The 20,515-nt window shown below is 32.9% G+C and overlaps 1 protein-coding gene across 2 annotated transcripts in view; it reads right to left on the minus strand.

The window, feature by feature from the left end:
- The window catches only part of LOC114331559 (nose resistant to fluoxetine protein 6-like), a 231,977-nt gene that overhangs the window by 177,362 nt on the left and 34,100 nt on the right, over window positions 1-20,515 (minus strand). For both annotated transcript variants that reach the window (XM_050643060.1, XM_050643059.1), the window contains exon 5: window positions 15,105-15,301. In XM_050643060.1, the coding sequence (XP_050499017.1) occupies window positions 15,105-15,301 (197 nt within the window). The remainder of the gene's footprint in view (window positions 1-15,104; window positions 15,302-20,515) is intronic.

Here is a 20,515-nt window from a genome sequence, read left to right on the forward strand (position 1 = left end):
CGTTTAAAAAAATCATCGATTACGTCATCACGCCCAGATGGATGACGTCACTAGTATACCATATATGTCACAATATCATAACTTAAAAATAAAAATCGACCCGTTTCGGGATTTTTCCTTAAAGTCGTCGGTTTACGAAATAACGAATTTATTCCTTTCATTTGCACCATACTGCATACACATGCAACGGTGGAAAATAGTGTTGCGCACGCTTGATTATCAATTAAAAAACAAAGGAGTTTTGAATATTGTATTGCAAAAAACTCTTCGGGATTTCATCAATCGATGTTTAGAGAATATCTACTTACCTTGGCAACATTCAAATGTTCAGTTTTTCACATAGTTTTTGAGGGTTAGAAATGGCCGATTTGGCAATTTTTCAATTTTTAATCGCTTATATGTCAAAAACTAGTAACTTTAGAGAGAAGTCACTAAAGACCTTTTCTGTTTGGAATGATCCAAAAAATCTAAAAAAAAATTTGTTCCATGCAAAAAAAATAAATTTAGAAAAAAAACAAAAAATAACGTAAAAAAAATGTTTGACCAACTTTTGTTCCTGGCAACATGCAAATTTGTTAAAATTTGAGTAAGATTGTGCAAAAACTCCGAATTAGAATATTTTTCCTAGCGGATGCGCAGTGGCTTTCTGGACTAAATACCTTTTGTAGTGTTTGAAAAGACCTTTAAAATAAGCAATTTTAAATGTCGATTACATTTAAAGTTAGCGAGTTATGCTGCAAAAAAAATTGGTGACAAATGTATTTTAAGAAAAAATGAGAAGTATATTTAACCCCTCATCCACCAGAATTTAAATGCATCATTTTTCTTCTATAATACCTTTTATTATAATGTTATTTCTATGTTCAAAAAGTTAAACGGGTATAAAGTGATTTGTTTTTCAAAAAAATAAGATCAAATTAAAGAGCGCATTTTTAAGTTTTCTTAAAAATCTTCCTTTTTCTCCATGTCCTTAAATGTGCTTCATAAAAACGCTGAATAATCCATTTATACAAACTAAATGAAACAAGTAATGGTATATTTTTTTAAGGTTGCATCAATAGAAATCATCGAATATTATTTCTACACGTGTATACTAAAATATGCCTAGTGTCTGTATTCTAGTGTACTTGGCTAAAAGATTCTAAGAAGAAACAGACCTACGACTTAAATATTTTGTGTTGGTATCATGTGACGTCACTTGCTATGGCGCAGATGACGTGCAACGGTAGTTAGACGGTACAAACCATATGTACAAGATGCTACACAGATTTTTTTTTCAGTTTCAAACTAACTAAGATATCATAATGGTCCATGAGTTTAACTTATTCGTACATATTAATTATAAATAACCTAATCAGATTGAATAAACAATAATGTTTTAATCCATTTTAGTTACCTCAAGTCTATTAAACAACTATACGAATTACCTATTATAATATATCTAGTTGTGTTGACAATATTTCTGACACTAGTCGCTTTGTTATTTGTGGTAAGTCAACTATTTTTTATCATTATAATATAGGTTTTAAGAAATAAGGAATTACTGTTGGCGTTTTACTGTTAACTTTCGTTGCTATTATGTAAGTCTGAATTTCATTAAACCAGGACCAGTAACCACCCTAGGACTAATAGTCTAGGCGCCAGAGGGGTCACCGTTTCCTTTTCAATTCTGATGGACAGGCTCAACGGTTTCATATGGATTTTTGGCTGCTGATTACGAATTTCGAGGGTGGATTTCGATCCAAGTGGTCAAAAAATTGTTATAAACAATTTAATTGTTTATAAATTGTTTATAAGGCTCTGGCTTATAGACTAAAAGAGATAAAAAAAAATGTTTCAAATAAAATTTGTTCTTTAATAAAAAACGAAGAAGAAACTGTTTATTAATCTTAAATCCAACAATTATAACTCAAGATATTGTAAGATTGGTGCACGATGCAAACTGAAAATTGCAAAATAAGTATTTTTCGAAGCTCTATCAATCGTAACTCGGATTCTACGCACAAAAATGAGCCAAAGAAGGTTTCATTTTGAAGCTTAATTAATAGGCTTCCAAACAAAGTTTGTTAAATTACTTTATCTTCATTTGTTTTAAAGTTATACCCGTTTGAAATTATAATTTTCTTAAAAAAATTGTACATTAATTTGTTTATAAGGTTTTCAAGCAAATTTGAGCTATAAACATTTATACTTTCATTAATAATAATGATAGAAAAAATCAAAAGCAACATTTTGAGCTTACGAAAATGTTCGTAACTTTATTTTTGGCCAAGATATCGATATTCTAATAATTTAATTTAATCTGACTCAAAAGACTTTAAAATGATATTGCCAATATTTATGAGTTGCGTTCCTGGTACGACTTTACTGAAAGATAGTTCATTAAATCTTTAATGAAAAATTTGAGTAGGGTTGGTTTCATGTAAGTAATCGAATGAACTATCTTTCAGTAAAGTCGTCCCAGGAACGCCACTTATAAATGTTGGCAATATCATTTTAAACTACTTTAAAATGTATATGTCTGAATTCAGTCAGATTAAATTAAATTATTCGAAGAATTTTTTAATAAGCAACAACATTTTTGTTTAATTTATTAATATTTTTTATTTTGACAACGACGTCCCATTTGGACGTCAAAACGTTAATAAAATAATATTTTAGTTAAATTGTGGCTTATTTTCCATTTAGAATAATTAATTCCACAACTAAATAGCTTCAGAACAACTTTACGCTGTGAGTCGATCTTGTGCCTCAGAGCTTGCGCTATTTAAATATCGATATCTTGGCCAAAAATAAAGTTATGAACATTTTCTTACGCTCAAGATGTTCCTTTTGACTTCTTCTATCATTATTGTTAATTAAAGTATAAATGTTTATGGCTCAAATTTGCTTGAAACCCTTTTAAATAAATTAATGTACAATTTTTTTAAGAAAATTATAAATTCAAACGGGTATACCTTTAAAACAAATGAAGATAAAGTAATTTAATAAACTTTGTTTGGAAGCCCATTAATAGACCTTTAAAATGAGACCTCCTGGAGCTCATTTGCATGCGCAAAAGTCGAGTTACGATCGATAAAGCTTCGAAAAATACATATTTTGCAGTTTTCAATTTTCATTGTGCACTAATTTTACAATATCTTGAGTTCTAACTATTGGATTTAAGTTTAGTAAACGTTTTTTACTTCTTTTTTATTAAGGAACAAATTTTATTTGAAATTTTTTTTTATCTCTTTTAGTTTATGAGCCAGAGCGTTATAAACAATTTATAAACAATTAAATTGTTTATAACAATTTTTTGACCACTGGGATCGAAATCCACACTCGAAATTCGTAATCAGCAGCCAAAAATCCATAAGAAACCGTTGAGTCTGTCCATCAGAATTGAAAAGGACACGGTGACCTCTATTTGGCGCCTAGACTATAAGGACTATTTCAAGTTCCAACAATATCCATTTTCGAGAATTCATAAGAAAATTTCCTTTTTGAATGTTTCAAATAGCTCCTATAGACCTGGATCCCGCGTACCAAAAAAAGTTGATTAAAAGCAAGCTGAAAATTTGTTAATAGTTTAACGGTGTCTAATCGGACAAAGTTTGATGTATGGGAAAACTGAAACAGGGGAAGTTTTAATTGTGGACAGTGATCTTATTTGTGGAACGTGTCATCCTGACAAGTTTATGATTGTGAAAACTAGCAGGTCGTGCAAGTCTATTCAATATCAAACTTTATTGTATAATATGTGAAAAAATGTTTGTCCGAAAAATATGTTGGGCATTTTAATAAGTCCGATACGTAAAATATATCAAATGACAGGAATTATATTGGTGGTAAATAGCATTCTGATTTTTGTATGAGAGTTTAATGAAAGGGTAATAAATCAATTGGAAGTTCTGTCCGACAAAATACATGGGACGATTTCTTAGTCTGATTTCGAAACCTGTAACCTGTTCGTAAATTAAAACTTCCCCTATTCCAGTGTTCCCGTACATCAAAGTTTGTCCGACTAGACACCGTTAAGCTATTAACAAATTTTCAGGTTGCTATTAATAAACTTTTTTTGGTACGCATGATCCAGGCCAACTACGGAGCTCCTTGCTCCTTGAAAATATTCGTAGATCTTGGATCTTTCAATTAATGAAGAACCGGTGTTAATATTTCATGGTGGTAATATTCTTTTATGAAGTATGTCTATTTCTCGCAGGATCTGATCTCATTATACTCATTTTAATTTAAATCGTTAGCTGCCGTTTCTTCACCGTTAAGGTGACGTTTCTTCACGACGTATTTCTTCCTCTTCTTTTTGTGCCATTTCCCCTAAGAAGGTCGGCAGCCATCATGGCAATTCGCAAATAGATACCGCTGCTCTAAAGAAGTCAGCAGAAGTGCAGTTAAAACAATTTCTCAAATTGTTTAACCAGGAGATGCGTCTTCTTCCATTACTCCTGCTACCCTATATTCTTCCTTCTACTATTAATTGGAACAAGTTACAACACTCGCCCCTCATAACATGTCCCAGATATTGCAGTTTTCTAACCTTAGTGGTATTTACAACCTCTCTTTCTTTTCCCATTCTTCTCAACACCCAGACATTCGTGACTCTATCCACCCAACATATTTTTAATATCCTTCTGTAGGCCCATAATATAATTCGAAGGCTTCTAATGTGTCCGAAACATCTTTCTTTAATGTCCCATCTTCCAACACATAAAATAATACGGAGAACACGTAGCATCTCAGAAGTCTTTAAAGCAATTGTAACATCCCTGCTATGAAACACTTCTATTCAGTTTGTTAAAACACGACGTATTTGGTGTTATCACAATGTTAAATATTATATTTATAAGTGATTAAGCCACAATTAATTGTAGATTAATTACGATATTTTCGTCATCGAAGCATAGGGAAATTTAAAAAATACATTATGGTAGGGGAGCCCAAGCGGGGATTTTTGCAGTTACTCGAGCGGATCAGATTATCATCTGGGTAGAAACCTGCAGATGTACCTCCACCATATATTAGCTCTTAACACATGGGAGTTCGTTAAGGGGGGGGGCGAAAAAAAATCTATCCTTGATTTTTTGAAAAACTTGAAATCGTCATATTAAGATAATGTAAGTTAAGTACATGCAAAACACTGTATATTTAAAAAATCTGACGATTTGAGCAGGGCGTAAGGAAATGGGTGAATCGCAAAGTTTCACAAGAAAAAAAGCGAATATTTCGCGAAATGAACGACAGATCGAAAAACTAAAAATACGTGCTGAATATTTTTCAAAAATCTATGAAATGATATCAAACATGACTCCTCACAGAGAGGGGTGGGGGGTACATTTAAAATTTTAAATACGAATCCCGCGATATTTCGCGAAATGAACATCAGATCGAAAAACTGAAAAATACACTTATTCAATATTTTTGAAAAGTCTATCGAATGGCACTAAACACGGCCCCCTACGGAGGTGGGGTGGGGGGTTACTTTAAAATCTTAAAAGGGAGCCCCCATTTTTTATTGCAGATTTGGATTCTTTACGTAAAAATAAGTAACTTTTATTCGAAACGTTTTTTCAAATTATGGATAGATGGCACTATAATCGAAAAAAACGATTGTTGGAAATGGAAAATTAAATTAAAAATGGAAAGTCCCCACTAAAATGAAAAACTTTACTTAACTTTTTTTGGTTTTAAGACCTACTCTTCACAGCCCCATAAGGTCCCCATAACGCTCAAGCGACTGCATATTTGGCATACTTTCCACCCCTACCATTAAAAATATTTAATTTTTAGGCCAACCAGATGCACGCACAACCTAGTTTATTTATGATTGTGCTGGTAATTGGACTATTTAATATTTTAAATGAATTATATGGAGAGCAATTTACAGATCAGGTAAAGTGTGTCTATTGTACCGGGTGTCCCAATAAGAATGGCTCTCGGCCATATCTCAGGAACCGTTTATAGTAGAGCTTTGAAATAAAAAATTTTATAACAAAAGTTGCCTCAGGAAAAGCCTGGAAATTACTTTCATAATTGTGGGACCACCGCTAGAGGGCGTAATTGAATATCAAAAATTAAAAAATCTAAATTTTACAAAATTTTCCTAATGAAGGGGCACTGGAAATCCGATCGTCGTATTCTTCATAAAATTCTACGTATATTTGATTTGACAAGTTTAGGTCTACCTTTGGAAATAAGAGGTGGGGGTGAGTGGGAACCTTGTTATGAAAAACTGGCTGTGAGTCCGGTTCTGCTTAATCAAATTTTGCAAACTTGGTCTTGTTGAAGACAGATCTTCTTCGTCAATGTAAAAGTTATGATTTCGAACCAACTTACTGAGTAATATGCCAGCTAGAAGGCGTTATTTAATTTTTTTCAGAAATCTAGTGTTCCTTGGAAAATATTAAATCCAAACATGAATTTTTAATACCATATTACAAAATTAGACAAAACTAGCAACAGAATAGCGAAAACCGCATGTTAATACCTTTTTTTTATCTCGAGATATCTTACAAAACGTGTAAATTTAAAAACATAACTGTTACTGTCACCGGTAAACGAAATTCATTAAAAGTAGTGTGCTATGGAAACAACAAAGAAACATTTTCCAGCTGTCAACGTATATTAGGTCTTTTCAAGGCTTCTCATTTGTTTCGAGCCTCGTTCATATCTCGTATATTAATATTATACACGGATTATACGGCATATGACAGAGACTCGAAACAAATGAGAAGCGTTGAAAAGCCCTATTACAAAGAAATAAAAACATTTATTTAGTGATGACATAAACGTTTAAATTTTTGTCCATCATTTTCGTTGCAAACATTTACTCTTTCAAGAGTAGATTGAACAGCAGTCTCAATTTCTGCTCTCGATATGCTTTGAATGGCGTTTAGTATTCTCTGGATAATGTATTCTAGAGTAGTGTATGATGGGCAACAATTTGAATATTTAGGTCGTCACTAAGTAGTTCTTTTTGTTCTGTGTTATATTTAATTTTAATAGTATTGTTTCTCTTTATATTGTTGTTTTAATTAATTATATTTTTATACGTTGACATCTGGAAAATATTATTTTGTTTTTTTCCACAGCACACTACTTTTCATTAACTTAGTTTACCGGTGATAGTAACAGTTATGTATAAAATTTACACGTTTCTCGAGATATCTTGAGATAGGGAAAAGGTATCAACATGCGGTTTTCGCTATTCTATTGAAAATTTAATCTAATTTTATAAAGTATGATTAAAAATGCATACTTGCATTTTAGATTTTCCAAAGAAAACTAGATTTCTGAAAAAAATTAAATAACGCCTCCCAGCCGGCTTATTACTTATTAGGATGGTTCAAAATTATCACGCTTACATTAAAGAAAAAGATCTGTCTTCAACAAGACCCAGTTTTCAAAATTTTATTTAGCAGAACCGGACTTACAGCCATTTTTTCATAACAAGGTTCCCACTCACCCCCACCTCTTATTTGCAAAGGTAGAGTTAAACTTGTTAAATCAAATATGCGCAAATTTGATGAAGAATAAAATAATCGGATTTCCAGTGCCCCTTCATTAGGAAAATTTTGTAAAATTTAGATTTTTTATTTTTGATATTCAATTACGCCCTCTAGCGGGGGACCCACAATGATGAAAATAATTTCCAGGATTTTCCTGAGGCTACTTTTGTTATAAAATTTTTTATTTCAAAGCTCTACTGTAAACGGTTCCTGAGATATGGCCGAGAGCCATTCTTATTGGGACACCCGGTACACTCCCGGTCAAAAAAATCCGGACACCTTAAAAATGGGTCAATTTTGATGTCTCGAATTTCCTAAAACTGTTGTCCGATTTAAGTGATTTTTTAATATATTTTAGCCTTATTCTTTAACAATATCGCTGTAAGAATATTATTGCTAGACACGTAAATTGTCATGGTATACCGGATGCACCAATCAAACTGTGTTTTTTTCTCAAAGTTCGCCACATCGTGTGGAATAGTCCAGCATTTATAAAATACTGAAATTAAAAACCAACTATAGCGTCAGATTTTCTTAACATTTTGTTTTTTGATTGATTCCCGTATGTTGGATAATAAAAAAGTTACGTACTTTAATAACTAGCCATGTTTTTCATCAATACAAAGTGTTTTTAAATAAGTATGACAAACTTTAAGGGGTAATTCTGCATAAAAAAATAATGCCAGTTTGTTTTATAAACGTATGTTCGCAAATGCTTCGTGGGCGAGATACGGGGTGTTGAAATTTTCTTACAAACTGATGATTTATGTATTGCTCTAAAACCGGTTGGGATCTGCAAATGAAATTTGGTGGGTCTTAAGAGGTAGTTATTGCGCATTTTTCGACATACAACTAAGAATCTTATATTAACCATTGTCGCTCATACGGATAATATGACCCGTAAGGGCAATGGTCTGAATTTTTATAGAAAAAATTAGTAAGTCACTGAGATATTTCAAATTAAAAATCCTCATTTATTAGAATTCCTCGTTCAATTTACAACAAAAAACCGTTCTTCCTTTTTTTCACATGAGGCACCGTTTGTATGCAAAAAAATAAAACATCTTAACACTTACAAAGTATTCGATGTAGTTTCAAATACTTTGTAAACGTTAAGATGTTTTATTTTTTTGCATAAAAACGGCGCCTCCTATGAAAAAAAAGGAAGAAAGATTTTTTATTGTAAATTGAACAAATAATTCAAAAATGATTTTTCATTTGGAATGTCTCAGTATTGTACTATTTTTTCTATAAAAAATTCAGACTATTACCCGTACGGGTCATATAACCCGTATACGCGCCAATGGTGAATATAAAATTCTTAGTTGTATGTCAAAAAATGCATAAAAACTACCTCTTAAAACCCACCAAATTTCATTTGCATATCTGAACCGGTTTTAGAGCAATACATAAATCGTCAGTTTGTAAGAAAAATTTCAACACCCCGTATCTCGAAAACGAAGCATTTGCGAACATACGTTTATAAAGCAAGCTGTCATTATTTTTAACTCAGAATTACCCCATAAAGTTTATCATAATTATTTAAAAACACCCTGCGTTGATGAAAAACATGGCTAGTTGTTAAAGTACGTATCTTTTTTTATTATCCAACATAAGCAATCAATCAAAAAACAGAATGTTAATAAAACCTGAGGCTATAGTCGGGTTTTAATTTCAGTATTTTATAAATGCTAGAATATTTCACAGGATGTGGCGAACTTTGGGAAGAAAACACAATTTAATTGGTGCACCCAGTATATAATGACAATTTATCTGTCTAACAACAATATTATTACAGCGATATTGTTAAAGCATAAGGCTATAATATATTAAAAAACACTTAAATCGGACAACAGGTTTAGGAAATTCGAGACATCAAAAATGACGCATTTTTAAGGTGTCCGGATTTTTTTGACCAGGAGTGTACATTCCATATTTTTAAATCAAAATCACTGCACTGGTAAGACTTTTATCTTTTAAATTTTATGTTAATACCACAATTGTTTAAAGGTCGGCTTTGTATCTGAAGCTTGTTTATATTTAATTTTAGTTAGAAAGTATGTATAGAAACCTTATATGCTGCAATTGGTATGACTGGGATAACAGCAACAAAAGACTATTATTGATGCTACTAATAATTTTAAAACAAAATTTTACAGCTAAATGGTTGGGTTATTTTAATCCTAATCGCCAAACGCTCCTAAAGGTAAATTCATAAAAATAGACGTAAAATTCTATTCACTTGCTTGCATTTTCTCACCTGGAGAATTATTTTTGTTTAAATTTTAAATCTTTAAACATCCCTAAATTTATTTTTATTTTTAGATTTTTAAACTTGTGTACAGTGTCGCAACTACTTTTCAAGCTGTACAAAAGTAAATATGTTAAATACTCGAAGTTAAAAAATATTAGGTACCTATATATAGTGAGGCCCGCCGAGAGGGCGGTAAGCCCGTACATTAGGGTGGGGCGAAAACAAGGATTTTTTTTTTACAAATTGATATGTCCTATATGCGGAAAAGTGGTTAGATATTATTGCAAAACGTTATCCAAAATTTGGGATTTATAGAATAATATCTTCCGGTGCCCCCAGAACTTTAAAAATTTACAAATTAAAAAAAATTATTGAAAAAAAAACATAACTTTTTTTATTTTATGTTAATGTTGTTTTTGCTTGTTTATAACTCAGAACTTACTACAACATAGTTTATTTAACTATTCACTGTAAAGTTTGAAAAAAATCAGATTTTGTTTCAAACTTAGGTAATACTTGTCTTGACAAAACTCGATTTCTTATGAATCCATCTCTTACTTCAGCTCCGCAAACCAATAATGATGCTTCTGTCTCTAGTTTGACACATCTTTCCACTGCTTGCGAATGACATGGAAATTTAGGAATTTCAAATTTATTTGAAGTCGTGTCGTCAATCACTTTTCTAAGTTCATCTGTTGACAATTGTTTTGTTATTGTTGGTTCTGATATTACACTAGTTTGCCAATTAATTAAGTCAAAATACTCTTTGACTCCAAAATTTATAGTTGGAATTTTAAACTGACGAATTCCCTTGGTTTCTTGCCCATTCTTAGACTTTAATATGCGCCTCAAACCTAGCTCTCGGATGTGGGGTCGTTTATCACCCAACATGGACAAGAATATTCTCTGGATGTGCAAAATATCCATTACCTTGAATGACATTTTTCACTATTTCTTTAGTTTTATTGATAAATATTGCGAGCATTGAATCATATTAAATAATTGAATTTGCCCATATTTAACTTCTGGCTTTACTATAAGTTGCCAAAATATTTAAATCGGTAGTCGGATTTAAAGTTCATACAAGTCTGTTTGCTGTTGTAATCCATCTCGAATGTGCCATCTTTCCCGGTTGTCGATATTTTAAGCTATCTGATACGGTACCATTACTTACAGCTATGCTTATTTCGTACAAATATTTTTGGTCTGTACTTAATGTATTAACATCTACATCAGGAAGTTCACTTTGAATTTTTCGAAATTCAAAAACAGGTAGGGTTTCACAAGTTTCTAAAAGCTTTCTTATTTTACCCGAAATTCCGGTAGGTCCTGCGGTTTCTCCATCTAAATACTTCATCTAATGTCGTAATGGTAGCTCCTTTCCATGTAAAAGACAAACAGAACCACGGTAATGGTTTCTTAATTTGAAGTTCTAATTTGCGAATTGCACCATTGTGAACGCCAGTATTTACCGCTGTTCCATCGCATCCAATTGCAACCGAAGTAGCAAAGTCACATTTCGATTTTAAGAAATTGAATAAATTGTCTGCAATATTTTTTTGCTGAACTAGATTGTAAAGTAAGATGTCCAAAATACTCAGAGTTTGGTTCTAAAACTAACACAATATGCTCTTCGGTAATCAACTATTCTAAATGAGAAATAAGGCACAATTTAACTAAAAAATGATTTTAATTTTAATTCATGAGAATTTTACTGTCACCGTTGCATTTGGTTGTGTTTTTAAAGAGAGATCACATGTTATGATTTTTTGCGACGGATATTCTTGAGTTGGGGTTGATTTCATGTAATCGAATGAACTATCTTTCAGTAAAGTCGTCCCAGGAACGCAACTCATAAATATTGGCAATATCATTTTAAAGTCTTCTACTTTAAAATACAAAATATATGTCTGAATTGACGATATAAATGAGTCAGATTAAATAAATTATAACAGAATTTTTTACTAAGCAAGAGAAAGCGTCTATTCACAAATGTGGGTGGGGGCACCACTAAATAACATCCGAGTGAGCAAAGATTTTAAGACAAGTTAAGATTCAATCCTAGACCACTTTTCCGCATATAGGTAAATTATTATTTGAAAATCGATTTTTTCGCTCCACCCTACCGTACATTTTACCGGGGACCGGTGATGTAAGGACGTCGACGAGACCAAAGACGAATTTTCTCCGTTTTTTTGCTTTTGACTTTATTATATAATTATTTATGTCAAATAAAGGAAAACGGCGCAAAAAACCTGCGAGATTTTTGATAATTTGCCTGGGCCTAGTAGTGACGCGACTGAGAATTATGGACATGGAATATATAATACTGTCATGAACATTTTTATTTCTATAAAAATAAAAAAAATTCGCTCTTCACTTTTTGCCACAGGCCCACTCTTTACTTCTTACCTGTACCCCGGTACCCGCTCATCCCTCTTGGCGACCCTGCTCATAGTAAATTGTGTAAGATATAATTATATAATTAAGTGGATAAAGGTCATATGTCACAAAATAATGTTTTTGAGTAATGAGCATTTTAGTGTCTTTTGTTCCAAGTTAATTATTTGTTTTATAAATTTGCATTGCTATACTTTTTTAAACAGGTATCTGAGGTACTTTTTTACGCTTTAAATTGAATTTAAAAAAAGTTACCTTAAGCCAAATATTTCAAATTTTATGGACATATTACCTTTATCCAAATAGTAAGTAGTAGAAAATTCTCCATATTTACACATTTGACGTGGATAAAGGTATGATGTCCAAACGCAATTTTGGACATAACACCTTTATCCACCACAATTTGAAAATCATTGTGTGACATATTGCTTTAATACCTTCCTGTTATTTTTATTTTGCTAAAAATAGGTAATTTTAAAATTTTAACCGGTTAAAAAGCTAATAAAACAATTTTCTAAAAAAATGTGACATATGACCTTTATCCACTTATCTCTTCAATCATGGTATAATAAACAAAAATATTGAAGTTTAAAGACGTTTTATTAGTTCCTTTTGTAGCTGTGACGTGAGTTCAGACCGTCGCGTCGCTTTGAGATATATGTTTAAATAACAAGTAAATCCTATCAAGCTATCAAGGAAACTTATTGAAGCCCTCATAAAACTGATTGGGAAACGTAATCATGTAGGAGGAATTTCAATGTAAAAATGCCCTGGAGGAGCAACATCCTTTCAAATTAAAGGACAGAAGTCAAACGAAAATTTGATGCGCTGAAAGATCAGATCAGTAGGGTGATTATGGCAAAGCACTAACTGAATATAATAAGGAACTGGTAGGAGAAAATGAAACTCTGAGAAGGTACTACGAGGAGATAAAACATACTGCAGGAGTATCAAGGCTCCATAAAATTTCTAAAATTCTCTCAAAAGACCCGTGGCTAATAGCCCGCGGCTAGGGCCCAAATTAAAAAAAAAAATAAGTAAATTTAATGAAACATTTTTCTTGGAGATTGTACATATATTTATTTAAAAAGCCAATAAAAGGGCTACAAATATTAAAACAAAACGTTTTCGCTCTGTAACAAGAGCATCATCAGTGTTACAAGAACATGCTAAGCCACCCAAAAATACTAAGGTTAAAACATTTCAAAAATAGACTAAATGTCTTACATAAATGGAAACATTATAAAATCCAAAGGATGGATATAATCCCTATAGATATGGCCTTAGGGCAACATATGACTCCCACACGTGCTACGTGGATTGCCATATCCATAGGGATTATATCCATCCTTTAGATTTTATAATGTTTCCATTTATGTAAGACATTTAGTCTATTTTTAAAAGGTTTTAACCTTAGTATTTTTGGGTGGCTTATCATGTTCTTGTAACACTGATGATGCTCTTGTTACAGAGCGAAAACGTTTTATTTTAATATTTGTAGCCCTTTCATGAGCTTTTTTAATAAATACAGATTTTATTAAGAAAACTTTTTCGTTACTTTTACTTGTAATTAATGGTATACAGCCGGCTACAGAAAATTCTTCCTTGTGGATAAAAAATATATTTATATATTATTATTACCTCCCCATGAGACTTTTTTATTCAAATATTCATGTCGTCGAGTGAGTTATAAGGGGGTGAAAGAAAATGACGTATGGTGCAGAAGATATAATTTTGAACTATACGCAGCATACAACGAACCCGACGTCATAACATCCATAAAGATCGGACGTCTGCGCTGGATGGGCCATGTTGAACGGATGTTGGAGACCGAAACACCAAAACATATAATGAGGCAAACACCAGTAGGGAGAAGGTCAAATGGAAGACCCAAACTTAGATACATGTGGAACAAGATCTGAAAACACTTGAGATTACCCACTGGAAGAACTAAGCAAGGAACAGAACAGAATGGCGGAAAATCCTAGAACAAGCCAGGGCCCAAAAAGGGTTGTCGAGCTACTGATGATGATGATGATGATTCATGTCGAGTCGGACAACTTTTCTAATACGGAAAATTTTTGGGAGGGGGACGTTTTGTAAATATAGGTGTTGCTAAACTTTGGTGCGTCCGACAGCTTTAGTATTCTTAATTTGTTGGACAATATTACCAGTGTAAATATTTTTATCAAGCAATCTTGCAAAAATCAGCTGTGAGGGTATAAATTTTATGACTCTTTGTGGCGGGGAGTCATAAATTATGATTTTTGCAGTATTGTTTGATAAAAATACTTACAATTTACTGAAAATATTGTCCGACAAATTTTTAAGGGTACTCCAGTTGTCGGATGCACCAAAGTTTAGAAACCTCTTTATTTACGAAGAGCCCCCTTCCGAAAATTTTCCGAAATAGAAAAGTTATCCGACTCGACATGAATAACTGAATAAAAAAGTCACATAAGGGAGGTAATATTTTGTTTTAAGTGCAGGTCCAAGTTCTAAATATGCTCTCACTAAAAAAGCAATCAAGTAAATACACTCAGAATGGTGAATAGTCCCTGCAATTTTCTGCGTATGAAACAAAACTGATGCCACTTATAGATATATTGCAGCACACTGAACTGAGGCCATAATTTATGAGTTTATGAGGCCATAGTTTATGAGTTTTGCTGCGAACTTATTCCTTTTTAACGTCTAAAAGTCTATATTGTTTAACCTCTTTTATGGTATTGTTTTCTAATTTTATCGTTCCTCGATGACCAGGTTTGTCATAAATTTTTTTTTACTGTTGTTTATTTGGAACCCCAATTCTTTGGTTGCATTATACAGCATTACTCGTATTTTTATCCCTTTCTTAAATAATAGCAATTTCTTCCATCTAGTTAGAAATAAGACGGCCATATTTTAATAATATAATATAGTTGTATTTAATTTCTTAAACTTACCTGTTCCAGAAAGTTAAAATTTAGGATAGCTGACGATATGAAAGTCCCAAAACGATGGTCTACAATTATCAAAAAGATACAAATTGTCCTCATTCCATACAAAATGCTTAATGCAGGATTTGACTCATCAGCACGATTTAATTCAAGAAAATTTTTTCTTGCCGAAAAAGCCATAATAAACTTAGAAGAACGTGGTTCTGCAAGAGAAGATAATATATTTTATTTATTAAATATGTTTATTTATTTACTAAATCTGCATTATACACATAAGACCCAATTGATTAAATTTTATTAAATTGATTAAAATAAGATCAGAAAAAGATTAAACTTATACGAGACTAGAAACATATACGAGGTCTGGCTATTAAATAACGAGACTGCTTATGAAAGAGTTTTATTTTAAAAATTATTCTACAATCGAATGCTCTCCTTCAATATATTCCCATTCGCTCGCCACACACCGTTCCATTCGTTTTTTCCATTGGTCAAAGCAATGCTGAAAGTCTTCTTTTGTTAGAGCTTTTAGGAGCTCCGCCGTTTTTCGCTTCACCTTTTCCATCGACTCGAACCGGATTCCTTTTAAGGCAGACTTGATCTTCGGAAACAGGAAAAAGTCACAGGGTGCTACATCAGGCGAGTACGGCGGGTGTTCGAGCACTGAAATGCCTCTAGCGGCTAAATAACGCTTCACAGACAGCGAGTTATGGGCAGGTGCGTTGTCCTGGTGCAAGATCCACGACTTGTTTTTCCACAACTCTGGCCGTTTCTTACGAACTCGCTCTCGCAGCGTTGCCAAAACTTTCAAATAGTGAGTTTGGTTTACAGTTTGACCCTATGGAACCCACTCAGTCATCACGATGCCGTTAATGTCGAAAATAAAAACGATTAGCATGGCTCTAAATTTTGATTTCGACATCCTTGCTTTTTTCATTCTTGGCGATGCAGGAGTTTTCCAGTGAATGGATTGTCGCTTAGTTTCAACATCGTATTTGAATATCCAGGTTTCCTCTAAAGTGATGATGTTTTCCATTAATTCAGGCTCTTCATGTAACCTCTAAAGAAAATCTGAGCAGATCCGCTGACAGATGAGCTTTTGGTCAGGGGTCAAATTTTTTGGGACCAACTTCGCACAGACTTTTTTCATGTTCAATTCGTTATGTAAAATTTTTTTGACAGTTTCTTTATCGGCGTTTACAGTCTCAGCAATCATCCGAATGCTCATACGACGATCTCCACGTCCAAACCGTTTATACCATTCGAAAACACGCGCACGACATAGAGAATTCTCACCATAGTCCTTTTTTAACAAATTATAGCTCTCAGTCGGAGTTTCTTTTAATTTAACGAGAAATTTCACATTAATCCGTTGTTCATGTTTTTCGTCACATTGTTATCGGCACGAGAAAAAACACGTTCTTTTCTAACCTCTACAGAAAAAATACTACTACAGCGACAAAATAGCTATTTGTATAACAAGGGAGGAAAGTGCTACTTTTCCTCCCGAGAATGAAGTTTACTGCCCGACGCGTAGCGGAGGGCAGTAATCATTCAAGGGAGGAAAAGGCACTTTACTCCCATGTTATACACATGGTTTTTCCACCTTCCTCAAATAACAAGTCATTTTTTCATTTTTACTTAGTTTATTTATGTAACTAACCAACAAAATTTATTAGAACTAAAACTAACAAGTACGTACAATATAACTGTCAACTGTCAAATATAAGTCAAATAAATAATGTAAACATTGTTAAATCAAAATAACAATTTACTGTTTTTTACCATTATGCAAAATACAGAGTGTTTTATAAATAAACGTTAAAATGTATAGAAACTTACGTAATAAAAAATAGATATTGTACAGGGCGTCAATAAGTTACATTTCATGAATGAAATACCATGACGTCACTTTTACTTTTCCTCCCTAGGGAGGAAAAATATTTTCCTCCCTAGGGAGGAAAAGTACAACTTTGCTCCCTACAAACAGGTCCGGAAAAGTATACTTTCGGTAGAGGTAGGTGGAAAACATGTTTTCGTACTGGCAGAGTAGACACTTTCAGCTATCCAAGGCTGCATTCGTTTCCCACTCTTCCCTTCTAGGACGGCTTCTGCGCGCGCAGACTCGTTATTTAGATAATAGCCAGACCTCATATGCCATCTGTCGCAGTCCGACTGAAATAACATCGGCATGTGATAATTTTATTATCTTACGTTTTTCATACTGTTTTTTACGCTTAAGTATACTTTTTTCTATTTGAATATGTACAGAGTGTCCCAAATTGTAATGTTTTGCAGAGTATTTGATAGCTCTATCTATAGCGGGATACAGGGCAATGATTGTAGAATGTCGAATGCGACAGGGTGAGAGATTTTCTTTATCACTAAAAATTTTGAAACACTTTTTGGAACTTTTGATAGACATATTATGAAATGGTCCAATAGCGTACACATTTTTTTATGAGATCCCACTAAGTACATATAATACCAATTTACTTTTTTTATATAGGACACCCTATACAGGGAGAGGCAGATAAACGGCCTATTAGAAATATCTCGAGAACTAAAGGCAACTGAATCATGAAAATTAGAACAAAGGGGTTTTGAAGACTTATCTATCTAATAAAAATATTTTTATCTATTTGCTACTTCCGGTTATACAGGAAGTTGCTTATAACTTCGTTTTTAATGGGACACCCTGTATATTTTTACATTCTTGGATTCTCCTCGATGTCTTATTTCCTAAAATATGAGGTTATGTAATGTTGTACAGGGTAGTTTAAAATAATTACATTTTTTTGTTAATTTCGTAGCAACTTGCACACGCACACCCTGTAGTATTATAGTACCTAGTTTGGCATCAAAACTCTATTTCTGATCAAATGATTTTTAATGTAGTCTACTGTTGCTAAAATTATTAGTAGGTATAGCTAAATGTTGAATTTTAATATACAGGGTTGGTCGAAACTCGGATTGAGTATTTGCTGAGTTTTCTTAAATGGAACACCCTGTATTTTAGAATTGTAATAAAATGATATTTACGGTACTTTTTTATTTCATAAGCATTCCTTATACCTAACTGCTTTAATTTGTGCTTAATTGTTAATCGCACCAACAATCTTAACTACGTAGGTATGTTGATAGCTCAACCATTATTGGTAATTTTAAGGATCAGTCTACATTAATATGTATTTATTTCCGAAAAATTATTTGTGATTGAATATTTTCACGGCCAACCTAATAAAATTTCACGTATATTTTTTGTTGTAATGAATGTTTGGCTTGAATCACCAAGAAATCACAAATTAAAGCAGTTAGGTATGGGGAATGCTTAAGAAATAAAAAAGTACCATAACATATCATTTCAGTACAATAACTAAAATACAGGGTGTTCCATTTAAACAAACTCAGAAAATACTCAATCCGAGATTCGACCAACCCTGTATACTTACGAACATTCAACATTTAGCTATACTATTAATTTTTGGCAACAGTAGACATATTAAAAATTTTTTGAACACAAATAGAGTTTTTGATGTCAAACTAGGTACCACAATTTTACAGGGTGTGAAAGTTGCTACGAAATTAATAAAAAAACGTAAATATCTTTTAAACTACCATATATATAATGACAAAACGCATATTTTAAGAAAAAAAACATCGAGGAGAATCCAAAAATGTAAAAATATACAGGGTGTCCCATTAAAAACGAGGTTATAATCATCTTTAATAACCGAAAATAGCAAATAGTTAAAAATATTTTCATTAAATAGATCACTGTTCAAAACTTTATTCCAATTTTCATGATTCTGTGAGATATTTCTAATAGGCCGTTTATCTGCCTCACCCTATATATTTCGACATTTTTCATTTAAATCTTTTGTTTATTTAAATTTTTTTAAGCAAAATAAATCAGTTTATTATGTAATTGATGATAAACTACATAACTGATGCCAGTTAAATACCTAGATATTTTATAACCGAATTTTAAGTGACATTTTTGATTCCAAGTATGTAATAGATTTTGATTCCAAGAATATGGAGCAGCTGCCTATAATGCTGAATTCATTGTAAATTATTTAAATGAAAAATTTCATAATCGCTGGATTGGAACTTATGGTCCTGTTAGGTGGCTCCCTCGTTCACCAGAATTAAACCCTTCTGTTTTTTTTTTCAGTTAGGGATATTTAAAAAACAATATAATTTATAAAACACTTTAACACTGTGGACGAACTATTACTAAAGTTTTTAACAATTTTTCTTAATAAAGATATATCTTCGTTTTCGACATTTTTAAATAATAGGCCTGTATCTCGCTAATGTGAACAGCTGTTGATGATTTCATTGGACAATCGTAACTTTAACTTTTTGGGCAACGTTTAAATTTTGAAAAAAGGAGTCATGACTCCTTAACCCATTAACCGCCAAGCAAAGAAATACTGTAATAATATGTAATATATTTGATTAACTAGAGTAAAATAAACTTAAACATTCGTAAAAAAATTGTTTTACACTTTGATAATGGCAGGTGTCACAACAACAAAATGGTTCGTTTTCAAACCTTTGGCGGGACTGAGATATAAAAATTGACATAAACAATTTTATTTTTGTGAAAAGTCTCAAAACATTTAGAGTGTAAATGGAACTGGCATTTTTGATAAACAAAAATAGTATGGTTAGAACATTGCCTACACCTTGTTTAACTTCTTTGTCAAAAACGAAGTCGAACGGCCCTCTATCTTTTTTAGAAATTATTTTAGATTTTTCCAGATTACATTTTTTAATCCTGTATCTCGCACTGTACCAGTTGCATAAATTCGACAAATCGACATATTGTCTACAACACTACACAACCTCCCTTATGTAGCCCCGCCCCCCCCCCCCCCCAGCCCTAGATTATAACAAAACTGAATACCAGAAACCCGTCTTTCTAAAGGTACGTATCCACTATGTTATTAATATTGGACCACCAATGCACTGCTGCACGGTCGTTTGCGCACTGTTGCACGGTCCAGGAGCGCCAACTATCCACTATGTTCACGAACCTCTTGCGCTCTGCGCTCCCTCCAACTCCTCCCATCGATACAGCATGCGCTCCTCTACATATAAACCGCCACCTATTGGATCGTTGAGGCGGAGCGCACACTGTTGCACGGTCCGAGGGCGCCAACCATCCACTATGTTCACGAACCTCTTGCGCTTCGCGCTCCCTGCAACTGCTCCAATCGATACGGTATGCGCTCCCTTACATATAAACCGCCACAGATTGGAGCGTAGAGGCAGAGTGCGCACAATTGCATAGTCCGGGAGCGCCAAACTTGTCCACTATGTGGAGCAGTTGCATGAGCGCAAACATAGTGGATACGTACTTTTACACATAATAAAGAAATATCCCAACAAATTACTGCCTGTGCATC

This window comes from Diabrotica virgifera, chromosome 2, assembly GCF_917563875.1.
Source record: "Diabrotica virgifera virgifera chromosome 2, PGI_DIABVI_V3a".
NCBI classification, from domain to species: Eukaryota; Metazoa; Arthropoda; class Insecta; order Coleoptera; family Chrysomelidae; genus Diabrotica; species Diabrotica virgifera.